The sequence below is a fragment of the Corvus hawaiiensis genome, chromosome 7, assembly GCF_020740725.1.
Source record: "Corvus hawaiiensis isolate bCorHaw1 chromosome 7, bCorHaw1.pri.cur, whole genome shotgun sequence".
Taxonomy (NCBI): domain Eukaryota; kingdom Metazoa; phylum Chordata; class Aves; order Passeriformes; family Corvidae; genus Corvus; species Corvus hawaiiensis.
The window spans coordinates 24,091,198-24,105,141 of record NC_063219.1 but is presented as its reverse complement, the minus strand read 5'-3'; the positions used below and the strand labels follow the sequence as shown (position 1 = coordinate 24,105,141).

Genomic DNA, 13,944 nt, shown 5'->3' with positions numbered 1-13,944 from the left:
ATTCAGTTCAAAAGAGCTAATGTTCTGAGGTTTTCCACAAGGTTTTTTTAAGAAATTTGAATAAAAGACCTGTAGGAGAGAAATGTTCTTCCATTACACCCTCCTGATGTGCATGCCTCTGCCACTGGTATGACTGTAATTCCTAGCCACACCAAAATCCCACACACCTTACAAAACAGACTTTTCCAGCTCCCAAGTGTGTTGCCCTCACTGGCCCCTTTATGGTCCATTACAAATGGCATCTGATTACTGTGCACAATTTTTTTCTTTTGTTACCTAGTGGAGATATCCCCCTTCCAAAATAATACTGAATCTATACAGTACACAGACAAGTTTGGGGTGCAAATGATCTTGTCTTAGGATACCTGACTTCTTTTTCATATTAGAAACATCAACAGAAAGAAAAGAGAAGAAAATGGATTCACTGTGAGGCCAGAGCTGACATTAATATTATTTGCTGGGCAGTATTACAGTAGTTACATCTTGACATTCAGTTCAAATTTCCTCAGGCAGGAATGTGAGATGAAGAACAGCTTTCACAGTTTTAGAACTGATTTGTTACTTAGATAGCATTAGGCAATTTTGTTTTGCACCTTGAGATATGTAGGGTTAACTTCCTTTTGCAATGAGTTCTATTAGCAAAAGCTTTATAGGAGGTTTCAGGCATAGGCATTACAAAATTGCACTTGTAGCCATAGCAAGATCTTCTGAAATTCCAATTAATATTTGAAAGGAAAAGTTTTGAATGTTTTATTTATTATTATAGGCTGTAAAATACATTGCAGGCAAATATCCTAAAACTTCCCTAAATAATCTAAAACAGTGTATCAGCTGGAAAGCCAGAATCTTTGCATATTTCTATGTAATTTCCTAATGTTTTTATTCTAGAATAACAGGAAGTATTAATTATATTATAAAAGTATTCTCATTAAAAATTCTAACACTTGAGAAGATAAAAAAGGCACCATTTTGTTCACAGTAGTAAAAGTGTAATTTACATGGAAAAAAAAAATTACATTCAGAATCACCCAACAGAGAAGGAAACTCAGTCAAGTGCAGAAAGTCAGAGAAACATTTCAGGTAACTGGGTAGAGCACACTCCCCTTTTCTTGGGCTCCTATTGCAGCCCAGGGGCTACCAGATTCCCACATTATCCTGGCACTGAAGTCAGGATGAGACCATAAGTTTCCTTGCCAAAAGGGGCACAGGGGCCTGCTGCCAGTCACTGCACATGCTGGGCATTAGATTCCTGTATTTATCCACCTACCAGAGAAAACTTCATGCCATAAAATCATGTAACACTATTGTTAGGGAAGGCAATACTCCACTTTGGAAGAATATTAGCAACTTCACCACTAACTCACATTGCAAAGCACTTGGGAAAAAAGAGAAAAAAGAAGTGCATCTGAGGAAACTGTTCTAAGGAAATTGTTTTCTCTGAACAGAAAGCATTTTGTGATGGAAAAATTTTACTTGTGGCCCATGAAACAATCTGTATTTTGCATTATTAATTGTTGGGTTTTGGTCAGGTACATGGTGAATGGCTGACTGGAAAGTACTTACTTCTGCTTTCCTGACCCTTTCTCCACATCAGTCTAGCACTGCCTGAATACTCGCAGGGATTCAGTTACTTCTGATCTGATCCTTTGATGGAACACACAGACCACAGCAGACAAAGGGGAGTTTGAAGGCACTTCTACACACGTCCATAGCTAGAACTGGCAAAGATAGCAGGCACAGGAGGGAAACAAAAAGCAAAAAAGCTGCCAACAGATGAGGATGTCTCACTGAAATCCTGGAATACAAGTTGAAATTTCTTCCATCTGTAATTCTTCCAGCAAAATAGTTGAAATGCCAACAAACACATTCCATAGTGCATTGAGGTGGTATCTGCACTGCAGGTGCAAACCCACGGCCACCCTGGGGAGCAGCAGCAGTTCAGCAATAAGGATAAATCACAGAACCACAGAATATCTCAAGCTGGAAGGGATCCATAAAGATCACCAAGTCCAACTAGGTCTGGACAGATTAATTTAATCCACTTCTTCACTTTTCAGGAAAAGAAAGAGATTGCCATTGGTTCTCAAAAGGGCTCATTTACAACACTCATTTGCAACCTCTACTACTGTTGGAGTAGATGCAAAGTGAGACTGAACTTTTTCCAGACCGTATTTGGAATTCTATATGGTTTGACAGTGGAAAATTTCTACCAATTAATGTGTGAAACACCTCCTCTCTTCCTCTGCATAACTTTCACCATGCAGCTTCTGTCATGTCCACAAGACTATGACACCTTGAAACAGCTGTCTGGGTATGTTTTGGGAGCTCATAAGCAGCAAGTTAGTTCCTTCCCCTTAGAACATGCTGGATTTCCAAGCTGACTTCCAAATAGCAGCCACAACTAGGACTCTCCTTCCATCTCTGTGCTATCTTACACAAAAGGCACTGTACAAACAGATGTTTGCCATTATACAAGATTTTGGCATGGAAAGTGGTTACAGGTTAACAGATAAAATTCAGAAAGTTAGGAGAAAGACAAACTATTTAACTCATCCCTCTGTCTCTCTGTCAAGCAGGAGTTTAGTACCTTAAGTTATGTGACTTTCTTCCTTACCAAAACGTGTCTCACCATAGCTTAATTCACAGGGTTATTACTATTCTGTCTCAGAAGAGAAAACAATTCCTTTGATACCTGAGTTTTTAATTCCTCTTCTGGAATTAAGAAAAAAAAAAAAGTGAAACCAGCAAAAATACCTTCCAACATAGCTCAAACCTTGCCTATACACTGTAATCATTCTAAGTGATTTAAAGGCAGGTGTTTCTTCCTCTGCTTAAAACCCATGAAATGGTATAAGCCACTTTCACCTTATATACCTTAAATCTCTTGAAATTATTTGCACTATTTTATGGAAATGATCAAAAGTCAGTGGGAAGTTCCCTAATTTTGGGCAGTAAGCCTCCATTAACATATCAACAACTGAATATAATGGTGTTTTTTTAAGTCTACACAATTTAGGAAAACAGCTTAATTTGAGTGTCTTCATATCTCCTGCAGAGTTCTCCTCAGTTAACAGAACCTTCAGCAGATCCTGAAAGATGCTGAAATTGCTCAGCATCTTCAGATTATGGGCAATGTCAGGGAATTCATAGGCTACTCAGTAATATCCATATTACTGAGGAAACTAGTAAGTCTTGTTTTTAGCAATGTAAGTCGTCAAGTTTCTATCAGTCTTTTCTCACCAAACACCTTTAGCTGTGTCTCCAAAAGTTCTCTACCAGAATGTAAAAATAGAAAGATGCAGAGCAGAGCTCTTGCAGAGTAACAGGCTGCTTTTTCCCAAAGAGCTCTTACAGCACTCACATGATAAGCTGACTCTAAGACACGGCATTTCTTATAAAAGTGATGGGAATGATCAACTGTTAGTATTTATTTCTGTGGAAAGAGGTGATCAGGCTTCCTACATAATGTGAAGTGCTCTACCATCATCTGAAAGAAATTAACAAAAACCTCCCTGTGCGTGAGGAATTGTTCCTAAATTGAGAGCAAGAAACTTGGCAAAATGCTAAGACATCTGTTTTCTGTTGCTCTGTGTAAGGTCAGAGTGAATAGATAGCCATTCAGAAACATGTGACTAGGCACTGCTCACAGCATGGAAGATCCTCTGGCTGATAGGGAAGGAATTAAATACTTGTCTGCCTTCATATAGATACTACTTCATAATTTACAATTGGCCAGTGTCTCACTGAAATATGTCTGTTTTAGCCACAGTTTTAACACTGTCTGACCACAGAATGTTAACAACACAATTCAGGGAAAAATCACTACCATAATCTTCACTTGTTCTCTAGAACTGCATATGATTAATCCACTAAACATTTAAATTTATTTTTACAGGCACATCTGTATTAAGAAGAGGAATTTAACTACAATAAGCATAGTGATCAATCTGACTATGGCTGCATGACTACATTCCTTTTTTGTTCCTCAACGATTTTGCTTTCCCTTTGCCAGAAGGGCACAAAGGTACTGCCTGGGAGCACTGAATGAGCTTGCCACCGTTCATAAGAAGGCACCAGACCCTTGTCAGAACAAGTCACAGTACTACTTAGCAACTGAGGTAAGACTTTCGTGAGTTGAAGCTCTTTACTCAAGAGAAGTGGTTGTTAACTGTATTTAATGCACTTGCAGTTCCTGAAGTGATAGTCATTTGCCTCCCAGGTAAGCAAAATTTGGCTTACCTTCAATTTATCTTATAATGACTTTTAAGAACTTTTATGAATATAAGGAGAAAAAATTATTGTATTTATTTAAAATCTGCTAAAGTAGGATTTAATACTATTACCTACAAAAAGTAGTACAAACTAGGCAAAAAGAAAACTTTTCTTACAAGACAGCTGCTAAAAACTGCTGTAGAAATCTGCTTGAGTTAGCTCCAGTTTGCCTGTCATCTGTTCTTTGGCATTCAGAAGCCCAGATGCAGAATAAAAAAATTGCAACCTGCCTACCTTCTCCAGTTAGACTAAGTGCACTAGCTACCATGGTAACCTAAACTATTTTTCTTACTTTGCTCTGTAGAAATGAAAATTGATTTAATTCTCCAGAAGGTTGTCACAGTGTAGACAAGTACTAAGAGCAATACATTACTGAACCTCAAAAAAGTTAGCCGTTTCTCATTTTTGCTAACTCAAAACCATGTTCTTATCAGCAACATAAAGGAAGAGCTGCCTTCAATACATTATACTTAATAGCTGTGGAAAAACCTTGATTTCTGTTACACAGATGAGGACAAGCAGCTAAGCAGCTTTTCCCTCCCTAAGTTCACACTTTATATAGTGTGACACACTTTATATAGTGTGACAATTCATCTTTTCCAAATACACTTGGAAAAAAGTCACCAAGAGTAAGTTTAAAGTACAAAAACTTAGGAAAGAAAGATAAAGCTACCTGCATGTGGAGAGTACATCCCACTTCTGCCTTTGTAACCAGGAGTAAAAAGTATAAAGATTGCAAATTCGGATCATCTCTGCACTCCCGAGGATCAACATCAACTCAGACAATGGGCTCATATTCAACACAAGTGAAAACCCACCCCCATGTAACAAGTTTCAGAATTTGTTCTGAAGCTTTGAGGGCCTGTAGACCACTCCAGAAAACACAAATTGTATCTTAAGAATGGTGGAAGTCAATATGTGATGAGAGAACATCCTTTACATTGTTAGCACATTGTTATGCTGACACAATTCAAATAAGAAACAATTTTTAAGACAGCCCTAATTTTTTTCACAAGCTTAAAATATTTGAAAGTATTTAGTGGTATGTTAATATGACAGCCAATACAAATAAGCAGGACCACACTTCATTGTGTCAGCGGAAGTGAAGACTTTAAGGAGGAGGAAATTGTAACATTATGAATCTGAAGTCCTAAGTCCTAAAAATGTGCAGCTCTGGGGAAATCTTCGAATGGATAAACAGTGAGCCTTCCCACAAAAATGCACATTAGTACATAGAACAGCATTCCTTAGCTCAAATTAACAAGTCTCACTGACCACAGAAATCTTCCATGTCCATGGACTACTTTCAGGGCTTCTATTGTAAGTAGTATATGTTTTCTTAAGGTAATCTTATGCTTCCAAAGGAAAAAAAAAATTAGGAAAACACAAACTGGAAAATAACAAATATCAATAGTTTAAGTTACAAATTATCTTGACTATCTTACAGCAAAGCTGTACATACAGAAGAACTAAAAATCTCAGAGAGAATAGGAGACATGAGAAGACAAGGTCTTCAACAACAAAGTCTGGAGAATCAGGGTCATTGAGTCCATCGCAGCTGTGTTGCACTTGGATGGCCAAATCATTTTAAAGAGAGGACACCACACTAATTTTAAACACATGGTTGAAGTTCAGTTGTGAGAATGTACTTTAATCCTTCTTGTGATGCCTAAAGTACATTGCAAGCTCTTTGCAAAAAGTGGTAATTCCTTACGTAGATCAGTTTCAGTAGATATACGCCTTTCACTATTATCTCAGAAATCTGTCAACCTACCAGGAGATGGACAGCCTGCTTGTGCAAATGTCACTGCCAGGACAGGAAAGGGAGTTGTTTAACACTCAGTGAAGTCTGAGCTGACTGTTGTTCTAGCTGGCTTGTGCACTTCTACATTGCTGTCAGTATAATACAGATATTCTCTTGCTGACTTTATCTGAGCTACAGACACAATGATTCTCTTCCTGTTTCAAGTTTGCTAGACAGAAAGATGAGAAGAACTGTGGGTTTTACTAACCATTCTTCTTTAGTAGCTCTTTTTTACCTTTTACATTTACACATTAGTTTACATCCATAAAATAAGAATTAAAGTCAACTTTCAACCTGAAACAGTTGCTTCAGTAGCTACGGGTGAATTCAGTTAATACCATTTGATGGGACAGAACTTGGTGTAAGCAGTGACTTGAATGTTTTATGTAACCTCAAGGTCAAAAGCCTACGAGAATTTAGGTGTCTGATATGTCCATAGCATTTACACCTCACCATTTCTAAAACATCCTTACAGAGTCTCACTATTTTAAATCTCCATTCAAAACACCAAGACATAGTTGATTTTCTGTGTGCATCTATCTCCCTAAACACAAAGTCACTTTCTGTCTGCTCTGAATAATGCAGAAACTTGGAGTTATCTCCCTTTTACCTGTGGGGTGGTGGGAAGTGAAGAGGGCTCTCAGAAGAATCACTCGGACAGCAACCATGACTTTTCTTACAAACAAAATGGTCAGAGCTTTTCAACTTCTCCAGCAACAGTGATGGAGAAGTTCTCCCCAGAACAGATTTGGCAGGATTTGGCCTGAAACCGTATCTTGGGCTCTGGGCCTTCCCAGTCTGCTCAGCAGCAGCAAAACATAGCAAGTGGGATTTTTCTCAAGTCAGATCAACTTGGAAGCAGACTGCAAAATACAGCATGATTTTTACCCCGTGGATAGGAAAATCATATTAATAATAATAATAATGTAGTTCACTACTTATTATTTTAAAAAATAATATAATTGTAATTTGAAGTTATCTCTATGAAACAACAAAAATTTTAATGTATAAAAATCTGAACCACTTCCACTAAAGCAGGATTTGCAGGTGAACTTGCTGATGTAATTTTTAACTCCCCCAACTAGAGCTAAGCAGGACACTGCAAGAAGGTCTTTATGGCAGCCAGAGTCAGAACATGCTTCAGCAATAACATTTTCCTCCCCCTTCAGCTGCTGCGGGTCAGGAACCACATCTGGGGGGAGGCTGAGAGCACTGAGGAGCTGTGCTGCTCCTGACACACTGGGCACAGAGTAATTACAACACCTTCCCATGGATAAATCATAACAATAGGCATGGATTTCCTCTTTGAAACTGCAGCAGCTGCAGTGGTCAGTAAGGAAATCGATTGCCCAGCCAGCCAGGAAACTCCTCAAATCCTTCTCTGTGACACTAAGGCTCAAGCCTGAGCAGTGTCACTGCAGGACCACCACTCCATGGCACAGGTGATTGCATGCAAAAGGATAAAATAATAAATACACAAACTTTTATAGTGTCTTGCATGTGAAGGGTCTGATTTACTAATCTTGCCAAAACAACTGTGACCGGCCATTCCCAGTTTGGAGCATCTAAGTAGGGACAGGATTTTTCAGACAAAAGGAGAACACCATTGCCCAGGAAAAAAAAAAAAAATCCAACAGCTCAAAATAGACAAAAATCAAAGCACTCAAACTCATAGTCACTAGTGACTCTTTGTTGCAGTACTGTTCATTGGGTTGGTTTTGGAGTTGGTCTTTTTAATAATTCAAACACTCTCTGTGTTAAGAAGCAGAACAAGTTTCACTGGAAGGCAAACCTCATAGTTACAGGTTTCCCACAGGTCACCATGCTTGACACAGGGTCAGAAAAATACCCCAAACTGTAGGATATTTTGGTGCACATTTCTTCATTAATGCTGACAAAAAGAAGTATTACCAATATTGCAACTGTCAGAGGAAATTAGTCAGAAATATATACTATGAAAAAAATTAAGAAACTATTAATTAGATTACTATAGTTAATTATTAGAGCTTCTCCATCTACTCAAGAAAAAAAATCAGACATCAAAGCTCATTAAGAAAATGAATTTACATTATTTCAAAATCTCTTTTCGCCCCACCTACCTAGATATCATATTCATAAGATGGCAGACAGAACTTTGAAAAATACAGGGTATATTTTAAAGTGATCACCTAGAACCTGAAGATTAAATAAAAGGCATTAAATTAAGCACACATAAAACCTTATAAAAGGAAAAAAAACCCAAGTATTTTCCAGTAAGCATGTATGTTTGTGTCACGGCTGTAATGAAACATGCATTAAGTATGAAGCATATGGTTTCCATTTTGTTGCCCTGGAATCCATCCAAAGACATTTATGTTGTTAGCTTAACTGTTCTCTTCAGCTGAGAAGCTGTGGAAAATATCTCATCTGAAAAAAATCTGTACCTAATGGATAACTATAAAAGATTTGCTAGATTTGCAGCTGACTACTTTCATAAAAATGCCTCTGAGATTACTAGAATTTAGTTTTTTTTAATTAGAACATAATTTTCAAACTAAAACTAAATTTGCTGTAAGAGGTACCAAAATTATATCAGCAGATTATGGTGGTAATACTTTCTTTGGTTAACAAATTTGTAGATGTGTTTATGGCTCTCTTTTGGAACCAGGCCATCTGACCCAACAAGAACGCATGACAATATCATTACTAATGTATCGTCTCCCTAATTTCATAAAAGAGCACTGCTCTGAAGATCACATTTGGCTAATAAGCTGGTTCAGAGGCAAGGTTCATTAAAAATTAGAGGAAAAGAAGATAGCTCTCATACTGTTATTTTTCAATAATTCTTGGGTTTGCCTTGATGCAGAAATAGGTCATCAAAGAGCTGGCTAAGACATCTATCATGAATGCTCAGATTCAAATTTTACTTATATTAGCAGAAAATATACTAGAAGGGCTGAAACAAAGTTCAAAGGTTAAATTTTGCCATGGTATACTTAAAAATTCATCCCTAAATTACAAGGCTTCTAACCTCAGTAACAATCTGTGAAACCTTTCATACTTTTGTGCTGTAAACCAATTCATTAATCCTGCTGTAGATCTTACAAATGATTGCTAAACTTCTGTTTGATGAAGCTGATGGAAAATACTAATATGAATAAATTGACAAATGCAACCAGATCAGTTTGGAGACTTTACAATATTATGCTTCTTTATTTCATTAGTTGAGATTATTTGGGATATGGCAGTCATAAGTCTCCATTTTATTACCTCAATAATCACGTGGCTTGAGCATTGTGCTCTCTGTAAAGGACTCTGCAACTGGAAACTCCACACTGCCCTTGTTGTGCCAATGTACAAGCTTGCTCCCCTTCACAACCCATTGTAAAAATTAGCTGGTTAAGCTGGTTATTTTAACTCACCTTTGCCATCTGTGCTTGGACTCCACTGGCCTTTAAAGCAGAAACCGCCTTCTGAGCAGCTGCTGGGCTGTCAAAGTCAACAAAACCATAACCTAAAAGAGAAAGCATTACTTTGTTAACAAGACATCAACCAGCTTATAAACAAACACTTCACATCCAACAAGCATGCTACTGGCACAGTTATTTAAAACAATTTTCTTGTTGATGAAGAGGGACAATTTGAACTCAAGCTCTTCATGTAGTTCCACCCCCCCAAAAAAACCTAGCAAAGTTGAACCTTGAACTGTTGGAGATCTGCCCAAGTGGAACAAATCCATTTCCATGCCCACTCATTATAAGAATTTTGGCCAAATTGCTAACAAGCAGTATAGAGCTTTGCTTTGTATTATCTGGTATGTAACTTCTAACAGAGATTATTTCAGAGATCACCAAGTAAAGCATCATCTGCTAATTTTTCTGAAGTAAATTCTTATTCCAATTTGAATAAACAACAAATAAGTCTTTAAGTTACTTTTTGTTTATTCAAAACTGAGAGAGGAATTTCTCCCAATATATCTCCCCAACATATCTACCCAATTTTTGGTAAATTACTTATCTCACTGTATATAAATAAAGGAGAGTTAAATTTAAAAGTGAATGAAAACCCAGCTTTAGTGAAAGCAAATGATTTTTCCTATTACTGAAAGAAGAATGTGAAAAATTGTCCTGAAAGCATTTTCTATGCCATATAATGCAATCTTTAAGTATTAAAATAAACTCAATGCCATTTGAAACAAATTCCATATATTTACAATGACCTCTTTTCTTATTCTGAACAACAACACATAACTAAGGGATTCCAGGAAGTCCAAACAGCAATATACCTTGGCCTTAACAGACACTGACCTTACAGGCTGGGATTTTTAATCCAGCCTGGGAATTAGAGGCTCAAGGCTCACCAAAAGGCAGTCAGTTTGAAAGCTACTTCCACAAGATGTTATTGCAACCCCCACTATGCATTTTTCAATCCCCTTCTTTTCCACTAATGAACTGCCCAAGTATTAAAATCCCTTTCCAGAGTTAAAGTCAGGGTAAAAGAAAACAAATGAGAAAACCAACAATGTAATAACCTCTGGATGAGTAGAAAATGGAAATATTTCTTCAAAATGTATTAGTATCCTCTTACAATATATCTATACCGATAAAAGGTTGTCTAATGTTATAACTGAATCAGCTTTAAAGCTCTTAACTTGGGAAAAACAACTCAAGCAGCCTTGTACATCAGTGCAAGCTTATTTATGCTGCCAAGAAGCTGAAGAAAGCAGCATATTGTTTTGTGTAACACGTGGTGGTGTGGATTGTTAAATCCTGACATGAAACAAAGTGAATTAGTTCATATGAAGTTTTGTGCTGCCAAGGCAAGACTAACTTCCATACCCCAGACTAGCTCTCCACACCCATGGCAGCCTGGGTTATCACCAACACACTGCAGGGTGTAATACAAAGTTACATACTGACACCAAGCATGCCATCAAAGCTGGCTTTGCCACCTTCCAGATGATACAGAAACTCAAGTGCTCCTTGTTCCAGTTAGTTTAAATCCCGTGGTGTGTTTTCTGGCAAAAGCCAGAGATGCTGTCAATCTTTTGGTTAAATTCCAGTTAGATATCTGCATTCTGCCTACTTATGCTCCCACTGCAATTTCAGTGACACACAGTGAGCTTCCCTGGAGCCTTACCTTGCAGTATATTATCACAACCAGCTTTTCATCAGTGAGATTTAAATTCTGTATTGAAAAAGTCATCTTAAATCTCTTAAAGAATTAATGTGAGAATTTCTGTATCACTGAAAGGACTACTGAACACTTGAGGAACTGACAGGATGGACAGACTAAATCAGTTAAGTGCAATCATAGGCATTAACTAATTCAAATAATTGAAAAGGGTATCTCCTCTTTCCTAGTCACAACGACATCTGTATACAAGCTAGGAAAAATTTTTCTAGAAATTTTGTATTCTGCAGTGCCTGTTTAATTTGCTTAAGATGGGGAGTTGAGAAGCTATGTCCCTGCACTGCTTCCAAGTTCTGCACAAAAGCTTTGTCTTAATTAATGATGAACTCTCCTCCCTCTGCCTATCAGCTTCCTGCTCATTCATGGGCATTATGCTTATTAACACTGCTCAATCAGCTGTCTTAGTATTTCACTTTGCTTAGAAATTATCCTCTTAATTGTAAAAAAACGAAAGTCTGAAATCTGGTATTTCAGTGTCTGCTACCACACCTTCTCCCACCACAAACATGCTTGGATAGGAATCGCTGCAGTTGCAGTGAGTGATGAAAATCCATGAACTGATGTATCCAGCTTATCTAAAGGAGTTCAAATTTTTTTTTCCAGCGGCAATTACTTTGTTGAAAATGAACCCTCTCTTTGCTCCCAATACATTCAATCGAACATAACAAAACACAATTAGAGTACTGGAACGTGTAATTAAGTGCTGCTTAAAGCTACACTAATCAATGGAGCTTATTTTCACAATGTATAATTTTTTAAGATGCTCAGTATAGTTGAATGGTCATCTGCAAGCTTCCCTACTTTATCCAGGCAAAAGGGGAAAAGCTGCTTTTAACTCCATTTTTGTTTTTAAAATAGAGGGGAGCTGCCAGCCAGCACTGTGCATATCAGCTTCACTCTGGCTTGGCTGCGCCACCGCCACCGGCTGTCTGCCAGCTCCACTGGAGGCAAATGCGTTGAATACACCAACCACCAGCAAGAATAAAACTAGTTTAGGAATAAGAATGGGAAAAAAACCCCAAGCCAAACCAACAAAGGTAAAAAGCACTTAAAATACAACTTTAATGTATTTTATAGAATCAGTTATGACTTTCAGGGGAATGCAGTATAAAGGAAAATATACATACCTTTGCATTTGTTTGTAGTCTTATCCAAAATAGCCTTCGTGGATACAATTTTCCCATACCTAAAATGTAGTACACATCCGTAAGGAAAATGAGAAAAGAACATCCTATTATAATAGACACACAAATCACTTTATTTTATATCATAGTACCCTTTACTCTACGCAAAATGAAACAATATATAGATTATATAATTATGGAATGCAAACCCCTACACAGATGGAAAGGACAAAAAATATCAACAGTTTCAAGCACAACCTTGTTCTATTTGCCCTATATTCTCAGTGGCACAACAGAATCACAGGGCAAGCCAGAAAAACAGCGCTTTATAGAAAAGAATTCAATGCAGTTAAAATCTTGGTATGCATAAGAGATCATGTTTTAGACATAAGCTGGGACTCTCTCAGTATATAGATGAGTTAAAGCAGACCAGTTGCCTTGTCAGTGCTAGGCTTGCTAGCTAGCACAGTATGGAAAGAGAAAAAAAAGAAGAGCAAACCCCAGCAAAACCCCAACTGACAGACACAAAAATATTACCTCTGACTTAATATTACTCTGTTCTGGAAAGTGACAAGTGCAAGATTTATGAAAACTGATCAACAAAGGTGGCAAAAATTTCTGCACATTTCTGTAAATATAAACAATTTCAACTAAAACAAAAACATCCCTCAGGAAAGTTAGAATTTTCTTATTGCCAGTTTCTCAGCTTCTCAGTACCTGATAAGCCCAGTCTGCTATGCAGCCCGAATGTGAGCACACAGAGATCTGAGCAACTAAGCTTGGGAAACAGGAGGACAGCAATCCCAGCTATAAGAACAATTGCTGTTCCTGAAGCACTCTGCAAAGTTTATCAGAATTAGGTATTTTAATCATATTTAGAGTAGAATTTATTGCTGCTGGTGAAAACTTGCAATTTCGCTTGGAATAAAAATCCCACTTTTAATTTAAAAGCAGCAATTCTCCTGGACTGCATCAACAGTGGGACTGGAAATGCAGCAAAGGTTTCCCAAGCTCCTTCCCCTCTGTTTGCTTGTCAACTACACTTGTTAGGATGCCCTCAGCACAGAAGAAAGAAATGATGCAACAGGAGTTTGCTTTCACTTGAGAATGTAATGTAACTTATTACACTAACAGAAGTATCTATGCACTGGCTGCTGAGAGGCTCTTTATCACTGTACAGGAACCCAAAATGAACTGAGAATTATGAGAAATGTTATCAGTATATGAAAGGGGAATTGAGGAAAAATGAGCTTTTGCCATCTTATCTGCTAAATAAAATTTCAACAGTGACTATAATTTCAAAAAGATATTATGTCAAAAGTCAACTAACTCCATTTCTGCAGTAGGTGTACTAGTCTTAAAAATTCTTCAAAATATATTAGAAGCCTAATAAATTAAGCTTAGTTTGTTACAAGTATTCAAATAAATGTTCACTTGCAAAGTGATAGTTATTCAAAGACAAAGCCTATTTACAAAGTACTTTCCCCACAGAGCATTCAAATACACGTTTCAATGTAGTTATCACTCTTTGTGACCAGTTTCAAGACCCTACTGTTTACGCAATGAGTTATT

General features: G+C 37.4%; 1 protein-coding gene across 4 annotated transcripts in view; it reads right to left on the bottom strand.

The window, feature by feature from the left end:
* Positions 1–13,944, bottom strand: part of RBMS1 (RNA binding motif single stranded interacting protein 1) — a 157,670-nt gene that overhangs the window by 33,871 nt on the left and 109,855 nt on the right. For all 4 annotated transcript variants that reach the window (XM_048310381.1, XM_048310380.1, XM_048310382.1 and 1 more), the window contains exons 3-4: positions 12,376–12,434; positions 9,478–9,569 (exon numbers count right to left, since the gene is read on the bottom strand). In XM_048310381.1, coding sequence (XP_048166338.1) covers positions 9,478–9,569; positions 12,376–12,434 — 151 coding nt within the window. The remainder of the gene's footprint in view (positions 1–9,477; positions 9,570–12,375; positions 12,435–13,944) is intronic.